This window comes from Papaver somniferum, chromosome 8 (assembly GCF_003573695.1).
Source record: "Papaver somniferum cultivar HN1 chromosome 8, ASM357369v1, whole genome shotgun sequence".
NCBI classification, from domain to species: Eukaryota; Viridiplantae; Streptophyta; class Magnoliopsida; order Ranunculales; family Papaveraceae; genus Papaver; species Papaver somniferum.
The window spans coordinates 5168320-5185614 of NC_039365.1; the positions used below are offsets into that span (position 1 = coordinate 5168320).

General features: G+C 38.4%; 3 protein-coding genes across 5 annotated transcripts; all 3 read left to right on the plus strand.

The window, feature by feature from the left end:
- Positions 1-327: 327 nt before the first annotated feature.
- Positions 328-4962, plus strand: LOC113301372 (U-box domain-containing protein 33-like). Its single transcript, XM_026550144.1, has 9 exons — positions 328-704; positions 1000-1121; positions 1243-1364; positions 1624-1728; positions 1858-2302; positions 2420-2560; positions 2729-3259; positions 3579-4349; positions 4534-4962. The coding sequence occupies exons 1-9, from the start codon at positions 515-517 to the stop codon at positions 4714-4716; spliced, it is 2610 nt and encodes an 869-aa protein (XP_026405929.1). The 5' UTR covers positions 328-514; the 3' UTR covers positions 4717-4962.
- Positions 4963-7008: 2046 nt separating this feature from the next.
- On the plus strand, positions 7009-12288 carry LOC113304262. Of its 3 annotated transcripts, none has more exons than XM_026553336.1 (10): positions 7009-7198; positions 8096-8330; positions 8703-8836; positions 8977-9021; positions 9126-9179; positions 9817-9921; positions 10013-10219; positions 10322-10407; positions 10518-11512; positions 11616-12288. In XM_026553336.1, exons 2-10 carry the CDS (start codon positions 8129-8131, stop codon positions 11891-11893), a joined length of 2106 nt encoding a protein of 701 aa, XP_026409121.1. In that variant the 5' UTR covers positions 7009-7198; positions 8096-8128; the 3' UTR covers positions 11894-12288. The 3 variants fall into 3 exon arrangements, with proteins under 3 accessions (XP_026409121.1, XP_026409122.1, XP_026409123.1); XM_026553337.1 differs by having other exon boundaries at positions 8706-8836; XM_026553338.1 differs by having other exon boundaries at positions 8139-8330.
- A 431-nt stretch (positions 12289-12719) lies between these two features.
- On the plus strand, positions 12720-13837 carry LOC113302032. Its single transcript, XM_026550869.1, has one exon. The coding sequence runs from the start codon at positions 12825-12827 to the stop codon at positions 13575-13577; it is 753 nt and encodes a 250-aa protein (XP_026406654.1). The 5' UTR covers positions 12720-12824; the 3' UTR covers positions 13578-13837.
- The last annotated feature ends 3458 nt before the right edge of the window (positions 13838-17295 follow it).

Sequence of the window (17295 nt, forward strand, 5' to 3'; positions counted from 1 at the left end):
GATGGAAAAACTAACAAAGGGAAGATTCACTAATTTCAATCTTTTTGGAGAGGAAACGCTAATTAGCGATCTTGAGAGGGGAGGAAACGCAAAATAGACCTAAAAATTAATTCAAACTTTATGGAAAGCAAAATATTTTTGCTTCCGACTTCCGAAGCACTTCACCTGTTTTCCAAAGGCACTTCACCTATTTAACATCTTAACAAACAAAGAACTCTTGATGCCATTGGATAAGATGAGGCGGACTATTCTATGAAGGATAGCTCCGATACATAACTAGGTTAGTAAATAACAACCATCAACGTCAAATTCTTCTTCATAAATTTTCTCGAGAGAGACAACTAATTTCCTTCCAACTTGTACCAGAAAAGAAGAAGAGTCCTCAAAAGAGTGAAACTCATAGATTTCTGAAAAAGATGGATTCATAACTTCAATTCTTGCATTGAATTCTTCAGAGAAAAGGGTCATTGAAATTTGAAGAAATTTGCTTATAACTACAAATGTTAGTCGATTAATGGAGCAGAGTAGTAGTAGAGAAATTGAAACCACAGAGAATCATCAAGAAATGGAAGAGAAAATATATGTAGCAGTTGGTAAAGAGGTTAGAGAAAGTAAATCAACTTTATTATGGGCATTAAAAAATTCTCGTGGAAGAAAAATTTGCTTACTTCATATTCATGTTCCTGCTCAAATGATTCCTATCAGTAATCTCTTTCTCCCTCTCTTTATCTCTCTGTTTTACTGTTTCTCTGGTTTTGAAATTTCTTCTGACATTGTTGTTAGTGGTGGAGGATAATAAACAGTTGACTTTTCTGTGTTTGACTCTTTAAGCTTATTTTTGGATTTTAGAGTCTGGGTTTTGTTTGGTTTTGATGGAATTGGAGTAATGGGTTGAGGAATTTTTGATTGAACTCAAAATGTTTGATTATATTTCTCAATGGATTTTTTTGTGTGTGTGTGAAATGAATTTTAATAGTTTTGGTTGTTTACTGAATGCAGTGGGAGGGAAATTTCCGGCATCTCAATGTAAAGATGAGGAAGTTACGGCTTATCGAGATCTCGAAAGACAGAAGATGGTTAAGAGCTTGAAGGAATATGTTTTGCTTTGTGCTAGTGTTGGGGTAAAGTTGATTCTTCTGCGTTTTGCACCTTGATTTTCTGTGATTTTGAAGTAGTCTATCACTTGCATGATATGTATGGTCTTTAAATTTTAAGTGTGCGGTTGTTTCGGGTTTTTTTCAGGTGAGGGTAGAGAAAATGGAAATTGAAATTGACAATATTGAGAGAGGAATCGTTGAACTTATCACTCGGCATGACATTAAATGGCTTGTCATGGGAGCATCTGCAGACAAACACTATTGGAAGTATGAGTTTGATTTTGCTTCTTGTTCACTACTAAAATGGCTGCCTTAATTGTCACCGGTATTATTATATCCAATCATCGATAGTTGTTTGTTGCATTGCCATTCATTAAGAACTAAATTCCTTAAACTCCTATTTTGGTACCTCTATTTTTATGGAGGGATTGATTTATGAATGTGATTCTATTGCCAAAAATGATGAAACCTGCATTCAACCTCATGCTGCCTCATTTCTGATCCGTTGTACTTGATTAATTTGCAGAAAAATGGCAATGCTCAGGTCCAAGAAAGCAATCTTTGTGTGTAAACAAGCTCAAGTATCTTGCCATATATGGTTCATCTGCAAAGGGTGCCTTATCCTAACGAGGTATGGTTTAAGAGTCACAAAAGACATGAGAATTATGTCATGGGTTCCAATTTCATCAACAAAACATGTTGTTTTGATATATACTTGGTAAAAGAACACTTAAAAAACTAGACCTATGTTTATATACAGGGAAGTTAGTACGGGTGAATCGGAGTTGCAAGCAACTTCACCAGAGGTAGTAATCAATGAAACCACTGGAGCTACCGAATTAGATGGTACAAGAATGAGATCTCTGTCAGAGGGTCGGGAGGAACTTGCGAGGCTCGCTAACCCTGTTCATAATTCATTTCGAAGAGTGCAATCTGACAATTTCGACACTCGTGGAGCAATTGTGAGAACATCGTCTTCCGTAAACAGAACGATTGCGGCAGCGTCTGCAGATGAATGGAGGGAAGCTACAAGGAGCAAGCCTTCTCAGGTTTCAGGGTTCACCATATGGTCTTTGTGCGAAGAAGTCGAACCTTCAGTTTCTAACCAATTGATGCGATATCCAAGGAATGCAAATGGATTGTTACTGCCAGGAGGGCATGAATCTGACGTGGATTCTAGTGATTGTTCTCCGCAGAATGAGCCAGTATGTACTATTTTAGATCATTTCGATCCGAATCAACCTAGTATCACTCTAATCTTTCAGTTAATGTAAAATGTGAGAATAAATGCTGCAATTACATTAGTTCATGTAACTTTGCAGGTAGAAAGACGAATTACTGAAGAAATGTATGATCAACTACAACATGCAATGGCCGAGACGGAGGATTCAAAGAGAGAAGCATTTGAAGAGTCAACTAGGCGTCGGAAGGCCGAAAGACATGCCATTGATGCTATGCGTCAAGTAAGTTTCTTTCAAAATCACTTTTGTCGCCATAATAGTTCTGTTAGAACATTTTACACAGCATCATTCTCGTTTTCTTGGTTATCATATATGACTCAATCTACCCAGTGAGCCTATACACTTGGCACTCTTCTCATCTGACTAAGCTGCCAAACCATTTTATCACAGGCTAAGGCATCAGAAAGATTATACGCCACTGAGGTGAAACAAAGGAAAGATATGGAGGATATTCTCGCAAAAGAGAGTCTAGAATTGAAGGAGATGAAGAATGAGCAAGATGATGTAGTAAAAGAACTTCAAACAGCTCAAGAGCAGTTATCGTCCCTAGAGTGCAAACTGAACGACTCCGAACACATTGGACAGGAGTTGGAAGATAAGATTGCCTCTGCTATGAATCAATTGAAAACTCTCAAGAGAGAGCGAGATGAGATGCAGTTAGAGCGTGACGAAGTGTTCAGAGAAGCTGACAATTTTAGGAAAAGGAGAGAGGAAGAGAAAATCGTCTCAAAAAGTCCAGAGTTCTTCTCTGAGTTCTCTTTCACTGAGATAGAGGAAGCAACTCAGAAACTCAACGCATCACTTATGATCGGTGAAGGAGGATATGGGTGTGTATATAAAGGATTTCTTCACAACACCGAGGTGGCTATAAAGATGTTGCACGCGACTAACTTACAAGGCCATTCAGAATTCCAACAAGAGGTAAATGCTGTGCACTCATATGGGTAAACTACTGTTTATGTATTTGTATATGCAGTAAGCCTATATCATACTTATGGGTGTGATCTTAATTAATGATAAGTTCAATGGGTGGCTGGCCACGCCAAGGGACTGGTTTGATCATTCAGTGTGTGCAGTGCTTGCACTGGATTCTTCCAATATATGTACACTATATTAGCATAGTTGCAAAAATATGATTTTATTAGTGGGTTCTTTACTGTCAGCTGTGAGTTTAGAGATATAGAAGCAGCTTAAATAGTTAATACTAAATTGTTTAATCAAACTGTTGCTTGAATTTCAGGTTGACGTTCTAAGTAAGGTGAGACATCCTAATATCGTTACACTTGTTGGAGCCTGCCCGGAAGCCTGGGCACTTGTTTATGAATACCTTCCCAATGGCAGTCTCGAAGACCGACTTACCTGTAAGGACAATACCCCTCCACTCTTATGGCAAACCAGAATCCAAATTGCCAGCGAGATTTGTTCTGCCTTGATATATCTCCATACAAAGAACCCGCATAGCATCATTCATGGTGATCTCAAACCTGCCAATGTCCTTCTAGACGCCAATTTTGTAAGTAAACTTGGTGACTTTGGCATTTGCCGCTTAATCCCTCGGAGTGACTCCCCAAGCGGAAGCAGCACACCATTCTGTAGAACCCATCCAAAAGGAACACTTGTTTACATGGACCCTGAATTCCTAGGAACAGGTCAACTTACTGCAAAATCAGACGTGTATTCATTTGGAATTGTACTCCTTCGGCTTTTGACTGGGAGACCTGCAATGGGGTTAGTGAAGGAAGTAGAATATGCATTAGACAATGGAAATTTAAGCGACGTATTGGATGAATCAGCTGGCAATTGGCCATTTATACAGGCAAAACAGTTAGCTCAATTGGCATTAAGTTGTTGTCAAATGCACCGACGGAATAGGCCAGATCTTGAGTCAGAGGTAATGAAGGTGCTTGAACCTTTGAAGGATTCATCCAGGGATTCAACATCATCTTCTTGGATGGGAGATGAAGAGCAATCCCAAGGTCCTCCATCATACTTCCTTTGTCCCATTTTACAGGTCAGCAGTAATTTGTAGCTTTTTATTGTTTGGTAAAGAATTGGCATACCACCATCTTGATGGAATTCAACTTTCCGTCACCCATTTATAAAACGTGTAAATTGGATGTCATCATGTGATTAATGCAGACTTTGACGTCAAGAAAATCACAAATTTATTGACCTTTTTGATCTCTGAATTGCAGCAAGTAATGCAAGATCCACAAGTAGCAGCTGATGGGTTCACTTATGAAGCCGGTGCGCTTAAAGAATGGTTAGATGGTGGCAATGAGACCTCGCCCATGACCAATCTTAAGCTCACCCACCTTAATCTCGTTCCGAATCACTCACTTCGGTCAGCAATACAAGAACGGCAGCAACAACGGTGACCTAAGCATCTCAGTCTCCATCATATACTTTTCTTCTTCTCATTTTATGCAATTTGAGTTTTGTATTTATATCCATATTGTAAATAGCATAGATAGAAATATCACCTGTTTTGGTTGATGGAAATTGTTGTAATCTTGTAGAGCTGGAGTGAGTTTGCAATTGCGAAAATTTGCATTTTTGTAGTATTCTAGATCTCATTACTGTACTATTAGTAAGCATATATGTACTGTACTATTGTTTATAAATGTCAGCAATGACTCTCCATTATTTCCTGATTGTTAGTTGTGATAGAAGCAAAAATACTGCTCGCTTGAGTCGTAAGAAGTTACATGTCGACTGTTGGAAAACACTTAAAAAGTTACTTTCCGAATTCTAAAAGCAGAAATTAATATTGGGAACTCTTTTATTTCTAAAAATCATTTTAAAATTGTACTCCCATTCTAGCTCCTGATTTTTTTACTCCTAAAAGCCGAAAATAAATTTTTAAGTGTATCCAAACATGCAACTAGTCTTTAGCACACGAGCCATCTGCAAATTTGAACTTCCAACTCACTTGAAAGTCGTGGTGATTATTTTCTCATATCACCTGTATTATTTTCGCTATGCTCAGACCAATAATACAGGTGATATGAGTTCGAAATTAGTTAGTATCGAATAAAATAGATGATGATGATAATGACTCGAACGTAAAACTCGTCAGCATCATGTAAGATGGATGATCACGCTAATTCAATCAAATAAAAAGCACGATCTTGACGATGACTTCGGTACAAAACTCAACAACATCAGATAAGAAGGATGATCAGATAGTGACGTGATCTGAGTCCAGAACTCGTCCACACCTTTATTCAGGTGATAAATTTTAATTGGGCTTTTTAATAAAGTAGCCAACTTTTAGAAATATATTTTAGAAAATGACCGTTTTTTTGAATCATTATATAAACTGGCCGAGTTTGACTTTTTCCGTCCGTTTTTTTCAAAAAACGGGTAACAGCAGTTAACGGCCTACATGACAGTTATCCCACTATTAAAAAGACGTCTTAGTCCCTCCCAGTGCTAATGAGTTGAACCTGCAAATAAACGAGTCACTACTGAGTTGATAAGGCTTCCTTTCAAAACTTTCCACAAACAGATGGTGTGCGCAAAACTGGTGATGTAGAGGTGTCTCTTCTAGTGGTATTTGCGCAACCTTTTGTAGCTTTATCACCTGCAATTTCGAATTGGATAACTACCCAACAATCCTTGATATACAAAAACTCTAAAAACTTCAAAAACACATACATCTGATCATTGTAAACCGACGGGAACATCAACAGTTGCCAACTGATTTTCCGGCAGCCAAACAAACTCAAATCTTGACCTAAACGTCGTACCATTTCCTTCCTCGTTTTAGTGCTGAATCCGAATTCATAAATAGATTTCGATGCAGCAACTGTTGAAACATACATTCTAATCATTCATAATCTCTAACGGCTTCACCAGCCGTTACCACTGATCACCGAAATCAATGAAAACGACTTAAGTTCTGAGTTGTTTCAAGGCTTCAAGGCCATACACATCCGGACCAAATAGGAAAATCACTTTGCACCCAACGTTTATCTCCGGCTTCATCATCTCCCAACCCCATTAATCATAAACCAATTACACTTATAAGATTCCTCTTTTTTAGATTACTTAACACCACTCACATCTAAAGCATCAAATACCCAAACTTAGAATCACCATTCGTCTTTCATCAGAAAATTAAACAAAAAAAAAATACAATTTTATCATGTAAATGAAATCAGTGAAGAAATGAGAATGGAGATGATGATGGGATTGAAGATCTCGGAGAACATTTATTCTTCTCAAAACTTCTTAGAGTTGAGAGAGACAGAAACGAAGCGAAGAAATGAAATGAGGCTGGGAAGGATACTCGTGTAATTTCGATGTGAAAAATTGACTTAATCAACTTGGTAGACCATTCTAGTGGGTCCAGGTGTTATATCTAACAGAATGGCCACTTTATAAAAGATTTAAAATTTTTGGCCGGTTCATTAATTATATGGACGGAAGCTGGCCAGTTTATTAATTTGCCCATTTTAATTTTAGAATTTTTAAAAATTGTACGGAAAATAAACCCTACGGCTGACACGTGGCGTTAAGACAAATATTTCGTGACGTACATAAAATCACATATAATTCACTGTTCTATCTTAATTTTCCAGAATATTTTCTGAAAAGGATATACCATTAAACTCACAATTACAGTTTTACCCCTCTACATCCTTCGTCTTCTTCTTCTACCCTATTCTATATTTTTTTTCCCTCCCTCGAGAACCTTCCCGATTTCGGCGATACCACAGATTCATACTTCATATCTTGGGTTACTCAGTTTCATTTCTTAATAAAACATCGAATCGCTGAAGATCTTCAAGTTTTCCTGTAAATCGGTTCTTGTTCACAACTAATCTCAGATTTCCTGTATCTAGCTGGCTGCTGGTAAGTAAACTTTCACTGATTCGTAGATTTATTTTTTTGACACGGATCTTACGGTGTGGAACGCTAAATCGGAATGTGTTTCTTTGATTTTTTAATTGGTTTGTGTTTCTTGATTTGTTTGGACTTAATTTGCTGTTAATTTTGTTTTGTGGTGTATGATCTGAGTTTTATGTTAATTAGATCTCTATTTTGTCAATTTAGGGTTGGTTTAGTGATTGATTTAATTATTGTTTAGCTTTAAAAGATTGTGAATGAATAGGAGAAAGACCTGGATTCAATTGTTAGGTTGAGTTTTAATGACAGTGAATTCGGTGGTGACACATTAGATTTGATTTTGTAGGTGCCATTTTTACAGTATGATTCTTTGTTTACTTATCCAGTTATCCTGATCCTGCGTGATCTTTGTTTTTTTTTTATGAAGTGGGGAAAACAAGAATTATATTATTAGGTTTTAGTCTTTTAGATAGTGTGGACCTATGCCTCTGCTTGGTTAAGGGCGTTGATTGATGCAACTGTTTAAGCTACTAGCCACCTAAGCGGATTAGTGTAATAGAAAATTGTAGAGGGCAAAGAATGGCAGTTCTGCTCATATTATAGTCAATGCTGAGTTCCTTAAAAAGTTTGGCATGTTTCACATTTGTGGAGGTGTAGTTGGAAACCATGAGCATCATAAAGTTAGCTGCGAATGGTTGTATTTGACTTAGGTAATGTAGGTTCTGGACAAGAGGTATGTTCTCTTGTTGTTGAGTTTGCTTTTATTTAAAGAGAATGTTTAGCTGTTTTTCCCAAGTTGCATGATCTCAAGTGAATAAATATTGTTGTTATTGGTATGGGAGTGCTCAATTATTGATATATGTATCTGTCGGATCTTACTCTCTTTTTTTTTGTATTTTTCAGAGACTTCCCTCACATAGCCCTTGAAATCTTTATATGCCTGCAGCAAAATTAAGGTCCAGTAACAATCTAGATGCAATGATGTTTGGACAGAATCTCGTGAAGGCAGATGAAACAAATGTCTCTCTTGATACTTTCATTAGACAAGCAATAGGGAAAGAACCTGTTCTTCCTTATTCTAGGGCGGCTGACAGCCCAATCCAGTGGATTCAGTTCCTTAGCTCTTTAGACCCACAAGGTATTGACAAATGATTTAGCTTTCAAAGTTTTAAGATCCTTGTAGTGTGAAAAGTCTTATAGATAGCAAGTTTTAAAGGTGTTAGTTACTGCTTATTTGCATCCAAGATTAGTTTTCTTAGAAAATTTAATCACCCCATGATACGTATTAAAGTCCTATGAAAAGGGACATAGGGTGTCTCAGTAGCGAGCACATTCTATAATCCTGAGGCCTTTGTTACCTTTGCTCAGGTGAAGTGGCCTCGGTGAGACTGATTAAGTATGTGAAGTGTCATAACTCTTAAGCAGGTACTTTGGGGTTGTAGTTAGCATTAGGTTTCTCCAGGATACCAGTACATGATTCAGCGTTCGTTGTGCGTCTTTCTTTTTGCAGCAGATCTCTCTGGGTGGCCATTGTATCCGAAGGTTCCGATGCAGAAGTGCGATAAGTGTGTTCGAGAATTTTGTTCGCCCATTAACTATCGAAGACATATACGTCTGCACCGTCGGTCTTTGAAGATTGAAAAGGTTTCTATGCTTCCTGTTGAAATATTGTTTCTCAGTTCACTATCTTTATAGGTTTTGAGGCTCTCACTCATTTAGAAGAGTCATTTAAATTTCAATGAATTTTCCTTTTCCACGACTTACGTTTTCTGTATGATGTTTAGGACTCTACTAAGATTAGGGATCTCATGGGAGCATTTTGGGATAAGGTATTTTTAACTCTGCCTTTTACTTGAGCAATATAACTGTAGCGACCATTCAGTCCATTCCTCCTTTTGGACCCAATTTCTTACTTATGTCCTGTGTTTTGCAGCTGTCTGTGGATGAGGCTAAGGATGTTATATCATTTGATACTGTGATGTTGGAGGTAATGACCTAGTCATAAAATTCACATTGTTTTTTGTTTTATTTACTGTAGTCAGAGGTTCAGTTAATCTATAGTTCTCAGTATTCTGTCTCTTATATTTGGATAAATCTGATTTAAGCTGTTACTTCCCGCCCCTTATTATCTTTTTTGGACCTATACTTGACCATTAGGCGAATTGCATGATTGACTAATGGATGGAGTAGAGCGTGAAAAACCAGATTATTGCAATACAACTATAATTATAGCCCTATATAGCTTTTGTATTATGGTTAGACGAGAATGCACTTAACTGACATGGACAACTTTTAGCTCTTGGGAACCAAACAGAAGGCTGCCTGCATTCTATTCCTACATTACATAAGCTTCAAAAGAGGAAAATCTAAATGACCTAAATGTTACAGAACAGAGGTACAAGAGTAGTTATGGATCTCCAAGAGTCTTCCTTGCTTACGTATATATATAGTTGTCCGTTTAGAAAGTCAGCAGTCTGTGGGTAGTGGTTAGAGCTCATGGCAAAGGAATAATTGATTCGGCAGAGGCATCCTGTAATTGTTGTCATGTTCTTTTCATTAGATGTTCCAATATATGTGCATTTTCATCTATTGTTGGATGCTATCTAACAAGAAATAAGTTGCAGGGAGTTCCTGGATCTGCAGTTGTAAGGGCATTGGCATCGTTTATCCGTAAACCGGGGTTTTTCTCACTGCCTCAGAGTTATGTCAAGGCTGGTGCTGCTCTATTGGTTAGACACTTGTTCAGTATTTGTTATTCATTGACATTTTTTTAGTATCTGTCAGTTTTAAGGTATTCAAAGGTGCATATGCTTTCTCCAGGATCTCATTCAAGGAAGGCCTTCGAGGTTTCCTATATCCTCTACTGAATTATTCAGTATCCTTCATGATGCCAGCGAGAAGACATTCTTGTGTCCTGGCACAGCTACATCAATGCAAAAATTTATGTTTGATGGTGAACCTGGGAAGATTGGATTCGAAATGAAGAATCTAATCGCTTGCACTAGTTTCTTAGTCGAGCAAAAACTGGTAACTAGTTTATACCTCATTCTGATTTTGTTGGACGTATTCTGCTCAATAGCTCCATTCCATCTATATCTATGGTGGTCTAATAATTACATCGCGATGCAGATTAAGGAATGCCTTGTCGAGAAAGATGCAGAAGCTCTAAGGTGTCAAAAGTTGCTTGTAGAGGAGGAAGAAGCTGCTCAGAGAAGGTATTTTTCTAGTGTTTCTCTTCATTTAGCACAGATTATGAACCATTCATCGAAGACTTGAATTTCGGTAATAAAAATTATATGTTTGGTCTGTTCTTTTGTCCATGCAGACAGTTTGAACTCTTGGAAAGAAAAAGGCTAAAGAAGCTTAGGCAAAAAGAGCAGAAAGCAAAGGAGCAAGTCGAAGTAGAAGACGTAGATCTAAAAGAAGATTCCTCAATTTCTGTTGAGGTTTCAGAATCTACGTCCATCTCTCATACTCCTGAACTTTCTATAGTTCGATCTGCAAGCACAGATGAAGGATGTGATAATGCTGATAATGCAGAGAAGGCAGAAATTGACATGGCTTATGAAACTTCCAACTCTAACGATCCTCAGGACTTTGACCACCAACATGTACAGCAAGGAAACAGTCAACAGCAAGGAGATGGTCAACAGCATGGAAATGGTCGACAGCGTGCAGTTGCTAATCGACGTTCACAACGCAGTGAACCAAATAGCTTCCGCACAGGTCATGTCGTTCCAGTTTCTAAGTTGGGAGCTATTCAGAAACGTGGGAACTACAGAGACCTTAAGACAACTCCTCTGGCCAACAAAAGCCAAAGAGTATGGACCAGGAAAACCAAAATTGAGAATGAGAGAATAGGTTCGAATGCTGGAGTAAGAGACACGAGAGATAAACAAGATCTAGGTGGCAGTAGGGATTTGTTGATAGGTTCAATCCCCGTAACACTTGCGGAGTGTAGTACCAGCAGTCAGATTAAGGTCGATCAATGCACCTTGGATCACCAACCAGGTCAACGGAACATTAGCAGTAGCAGTATACAAGAAAAATCAGTAAAGATCGAGCTTGTTCAAAGTGGGACTAATAAATCGAAGACAAAGCATTGGAGGCCTGTGGGGAGACGTGAAAGAAGGAAAAGAGAAAAAATTGAATCTGTAGGAGAATCTTCAAATCTGATAGATGACAGTTGTATACCTCGCAATAATTCTGATGGGTGCAGTGGTTTGGAAGGGGCACGTTCTTCAGAAGCTACAGAGGAATTACACTCAACAGGGAAAAAACTATTTTCCAGCCACGAAGTCAAGGCTTTCCTCGCTCAGAGTATGAACAACAAATTTCTTCTTGTGTTTATTTTAACAAACATTTTTATCGTCTGAAATCATGTGCCTGACTGAATGACTAATCGTCTCAACTATACTTGCAGGATGGAAGGAAGCTATCACTTCAGATCATGTGAAGTTGGTCCTGTCTCCAGAAACAGAACTGCCAGAGTGCGTTGAGAACCAGGATGTTCAAGTAACTGCACATATACCATCAGAGAGTTGCAATCGCAGTATTCTCGGCAGTGCAGAGAATAGATTAGCAGGTACTAATGGTCCTGAACGTGCGAAAAATGGTACCTCTAAACATGCCAAGTTTAAAGCAAAGCCTGAAAGAGGTTATAAACTAAAGCGCATCCCCGAACAAAGAAATAGTTCATGATGGAATGAATCAAGGGGAAAGAAATAACATACAATTGTTGTACCAAAGTGTGTAGTGTGCAACAGCATCAAATCATCATTATTCATTGCAGAGGTTCCAGTTTTAGAAGAGAGTCTTCTGTGTCAGAAGCATGAAAAAAAATGATTCATTGGTAGAACTAGAAATATTTCACCAAATTTGTAACCTCTTCTGTTTCTTTCTCTTTCCTGTTATTATTGTGAGGGTAAGTGAATAGAGATAGTACAACTGTGAAAAAAAAAAGAAAAAAAAGTTCTGTGGGGATTTTGTCTTAAAATCTTTAAAGTAATTTTGGGGTCTTTCCATTTTAGGTTATTTCAAGCATCCTTTGTGCTTAACTTCTGTTATGGTGCTTGCATATAGTGACAGTTTTGACATCCCGGTTTTCAGATTCTTCGTTATTTTTGAATACGCTAGTGCGGTTTTGATGCTAATGCAGATTTCATCATCTCTTGAAAAGTTCTTTGACGCTATTTGATGGAAATGGTGTAAGGCAGAGTCCCGGATGTACTTGCCAGATGCGCCTAGGTGACAGTATCATCTGTGGGCTGCACTGAGCATTACAAATTCGCAATTCCTTGGCTGTTCGGCGAGAGGGCTGCGCCGGGCAATTTTCCTGAACAGCTGCTAGCGCTCCTTCACTTTGTCCACCGAATTTGGCTCTTTACCTGAGAGAATCAGGGAAATGTTTAAGTGGTGAACCCGAGGTACACCTGTCGCATAAAGAAGTCAACACATCATCCTGTTGCCGACACTTGTTAGATCAAAATCCCATTTCACTTCCACCTAAGTCACGTGGTCATCTATTTTACCTCTCCATTTTCTTCTTATCTCCATCTATTTCTTTCAAAATTTCCAAATAATTCTCACAAATTTAAACGGAAAAACAAAAAAATCAGGCAACAAAGGAAAAATGTCAGGAGGGTTAGGATCAACATGTATAGATGAAGACATTAGAGCTCCAAAATCAAAAGAATCAGAAACACAAAATCTTCAAATGAATTCAACCTTACCAGCAAAACCACCAAAAACCCATAGAGGAATCTTATCACTCAGGCAACTAAATGCATTAGCAATAGCAATAGTCCTCTCAGCAACAGGCATGGTAAGCATACAAGACATCGCTTTCGTAGTATCCTCAATATTCTACATGCTTTTCTTATCAAAATTTGCATTTCCTTTATCACCGCCTTCCACTGAAAACACACCAATATTCTCACCGGCGAAAAACAAGATCTTAGCCGTTTATGTATCCGTTGGTGCACTTATTGGTTTACTGTTGCCGATTGTGTACATCTTTCATGGGATTTATGAGGGTGATAAAGAAGGAATCAAAGCAGCTGTACCACATGTATTTCTTTTGTCTAGTCAGGTTTTTATGGAAGGGTTTGCGTTCTCGAACCGGTTTTCGATACCCATTCGAGTTTTTGTACCTGTTTTTTATAACGCTATGAGGATTTTGACGATTATGGATTGGTTGAAAGCTGAGATATTTAAAGAAAATGAAGGGTTTGGTAAAGGGTCTGAATGGAGGTTGTATGTTGGCAGAGGTCTTGGTGTTGCTAATATGGTGTTTTGGAGTTTTAATTTGTTTGGGTTCTTGTTGCCTATTTATTTGCCTAGGGCTTTCAAGAGATACTATGGAGCTAAGGAAGGTCAGGATTAATGTGCCTTCCTATGTTGTGCAAGGCACCAAGCTGGTTGCCAGCCGCGTTAGGCCCCTAATGCGACCAGTTCTTTTTAGTTTTTTGGAGGTAATGGCGACCTGGGCGCGGTATTGGTTAGGCGCTCGCCTTTGCCAACATAGGAACTGCCTTCTAGTTGCAGATTTAGTTTTTTTTTTTGCGTTTTCTTCTCTGGATGATGTAATATTGGCAAATGTAACTTTGTAGTAGTTTCTAATGAAAATCTGGCTTTTATGATGAATTAGGAGTCTCTTTTCAAAGTCCTTCTCTTCTTCCATCACTATCTTAACCTATTTTGGCCGTGAAGCCACAAACTTGGAGATAGTTTCGGCCATCTCATCTGCCTCATCTTCCTGAGGCCATCGACCACCTGGATGTGTGATGAAATCAGCTGCTGGAAGCTTACTAGCAACCCAGATTCCCTCTTTAGTCCATTCTTCAGACCAATTACGAGACCAAAGCACCTGAATCGGCACATTGTTTTTGTCAAGAGACTCGAGGTTCATCAACAATAAAAATGTTGGATAGATTATTCACCTTCAAGAGGAGGTATTTATCAAGGTTACAAGAAGAGAAGGAAGTAAATGAAACACGTCTATTTACACAACGTGTTGTCAGGATGTGAAGAAAGAAAGTCCAAGAATTACAGTTACACTATTACAACCACTAACCGTATTCACAATTGATTGTTCAACACTCTCCCTCAAGGTGGAGCATACATATCACGTATGCACTCTCCCTCAAGGTGGATATATTATTCGACATCGCTTTGGTTAGAATATCCGCCAATTGTTGTGTTGTACGGACATATGGTACTTCAATAATGTTTTCTTCGAGTTCCTCGTAGATGAAGTTCCTATCAATTTTCATGTGCTTCGTTCGATCATGTTGCACTGAATTTTCTGCAATTTTAATTGCCGACTGATTATCACAAAACAACTTCATAGGTTTCTCAGAGGGAAACCAAGCTCTTCCATAAGCCTTTTCAACCATAACAATTCACAAATTCCTTTTACCATTGCCCTACATTCTGCTTCACCACTTGACAAGGAAACAACCTGTTTTTTCTTAGACTTCCAAGTTACTAAGTTACCCCTGACGAAGGTAACATACCCAGATGTCGATCTTTTCCTATCACCTTTGCCTCCCCAATCCAAGTCCGTGTATCCTGATACATCCAGACGTCCATGTTTTGAAAACATCAACCCTCTTCCTGGTGCAGACTTCAAATATCTCAGTATCCTTATGACTGCATCCATGTGTTGTTGACCGGATTATGCATAAATCTGCTTACAACACTTACATCATAGGAAATATCAGGTCTTGTATGAGAAAGATACATTAAGCGGCCAACTAACCTTTGGTATTGCCCTTTGTCAGTTGGTACTTGATCAGAACACTCTTCAAGACCATGATTTTGTTCTATAGGAGATCCTATCGGTTCACAATCAAGCATATCGGTTTCCTTCAACAGATCAATCACATATTTTCGCTGAGACGAAAAAAATTCCCTTTTCAGATCGTGAAACTTCGATCCCCAAGAAGTATTTAAGTCCACCCAAATCCTTCATATCAAACTCAGAATACAAACAACTCTTCGGGGTCATTTCCTGTTACCACCATATCATCTACATAGATAATAAGCGCGGTTAATTTGTCACCTACCCTTTTTAGGAACAAAGTATGATCAACGTACTCTGTGTATACCCACATTTCTTCATTGCCAGACGAAATCGACCAAACCAAGCTCTGGGAGACTGCTTCAAACCATATAACGCCTTGTTTAGTTTACAAACCATGTTTGTATCGGTCGGATCATAATAACCTGGAGGTAGTGACATGTAGATTTCTTCTTGCAAATCACCATGTAAAAAGGAATTTTTTACATCATATTATTGTAGAGGCCATCCTAAATTTGCTGCCAAAGACAACAATACTCGAATAGTATTGATTTTTGCAACATGAGCAAACGTCTCTTGATAATCAATACCATAAGTCTGGGTAAATCCTTTCACCACAAGTCTTGCTTTGTACTTATAGATGGATCCATCTAGATTATGCTTGATTGCATATACCCACCTGCAACCAACAGGTTTCTTCCCTTCTGGTAGTGAAACTATATCCCATGTACCATTTTTCTTATGTGCTGACATCTCCTCTTCCATAGGGCCAGCCCATTTCGGGTCAGATAATGCTTCTTGTACGTTTTTGGGAATAGTAACATCCTCCATCTGAGTGACAAATGCTTTGCCAGCTTCTGACAACTTATGAGTAGATATGTAATCCGCAATGGGATATTTTACCTTCTTTATCGGTTCAGGTGAAAAGCGATCTGGTGGCACCCCACGGTTACTCCTTTGTGGCAATTGATACCTATCTGTCTCAGTTAATTCACAATTATTGTCAGTATTAATCAAATCCTCAACGTTTACCTCAGGGGCGTCAGCGGGAGGATGATTTGGTGTAGGTACGGCTGAAGAAAAGAAGGGGTCTTCCACGATAAGAGTTTCACCCTCTTGAACTATTTCCAGAGGTTTCATAGTAGTTATGCCCAAATCAGTAGAATCTTGAGGGTTATTTGAACTTGCTTCTGTGGCAGAAAGATGTATCTCACTGTTAGTTGGAAATAAATCCATCCATTTCAACTCTTCAATATTGCTCTTTCCCTGAAGAGGAGAACTTGTATCATCTATTGAGTAAAATTTCTCGTGCTCTGAGAAGGTAACATCCATGTTAACATAATATTTGCGTGTAGAAGGATGATAACACATGTAACCCTTTTGGTACGGATGATAACCAACGAATACACACTTTAGAGCACATGGGTCCAGCTTGCTACACAAATGTATTTATATGTGGACATATACAACACATCCAAACACTCGTAGAGGAAGTTTAATCTAGGAAGGAATTGCCACAAATGAAGCCACTTTATCCAAAGGTGTTTGAAATTTCAAAACACTGGTGGGTACACGATTAAGGAGATACACTGCATTTGTGATGGCTTCTTCCCAAAAATTTGGCCTCATGTGTGCGCCAATCAAACAATCTCTCGTAATCTCAAGTGATTGCCTGTTCTTCCTCTCTGCAACACCATTTTGTTGTGGAGTAGAAGGACAAGTAGTCTCATGAATTAAACCATGTTCCTGGAAATAACCTTATAAAACTTCATTAACATATTCGCCACCATTATCAGAACGAAGGAATTTTATAATAGTGGAAAATTGTGTTTGAATCATTACATGAAAATACTCGAAAATATCAGCTACATCACTTTTATTTTTCATCAAGTAAAGCCAAGTCATACGAGTGCAGTCATCGACAAAAATAACAAACCAACGAAATCCTGAAGTACTAGTAATTCGGCAAGGTCCCCAAACATCGGAATGAACCAAAGCAAATGGAATTAATCTTCTGTTAAAACTATCAGGATAAGTAGTACGATGAGTCTTTGCTAAGATACAAGTTTCGCAGTTAAAATCAGAGGGTTCGCAGGTTGAAAATAAAGTTGGAAATAAATGTTGTAAATTACCAAAAGAAACGTGACCCAATCGGTGATGCCATAACAATATTTGATCTTCATATGCATGGGAAGACCCTTTGGCTAACAAAGATCGTCCTTCACACACATCATCTACGTAATACAACCCCCCTTTCTTAGTACCACGCCCAATTATCTTCCCATCACTAAGATCTTGG

What these genes read in the sequence shown, in the direction of transcription:
- LOC113301372 (XM_026550144.1), top strand. Translation starts at nt 515, where the DNA reads ATGGAGCAGAGTAGTAGTAGAGAAATTGAAACCACAGAGAATCATCAA. An exon ending in GTTCTCCGCAGAATGAGCCA is followed by an intron (nt 2,303 to 2,419) that starts GTATGTACTATT and finishes GTAACTTTGCAG; the next exon opens with GTAGAAAGACGAATTACTGA. An exon ending in CCATTGATGCTATGCGTCAA is followed by an intron (nt 2,561 to 2,728) that starts GTAAGTTTCTTT and finishes ATTTTATCACAG; the next exon opens with GCTAAGGCATCAGAAAGATT.
- LOC113304262 (XM_026553336.1), top strand. Translation starts at nt 8,129, where the DNA reads ATGCCTGCAGCAAAATTAAGGTCCAGTAACAATCTAGATGCAATGATG. An exon ending in TAGCTCTTTAGACCCACAAG is followed by an intron (nt 8,331 to 8,702) that starts GTATTGACAAAT and finishes TTCTTTTTGCAG; the next exon opens with CAGATCTCTCTGGGTGGCCA. An exon ending in GAAGAAGCTGCTCAGAGAAG is followed by an intron (nt 10,408 to 10,517) that starts GTATTTTTCTAG and finishes TTGTCCATGCAG; the next exon opens with ACAGTTTGAACTCTTGGAAA.
- LOC113302032 (XM_026550869.1), top strand. Translation starts at nt 12,825, where the DNA reads ATGTCAGGAGGGTTAGGATCAACATGTATAGATGAAGACATTAGAGCT.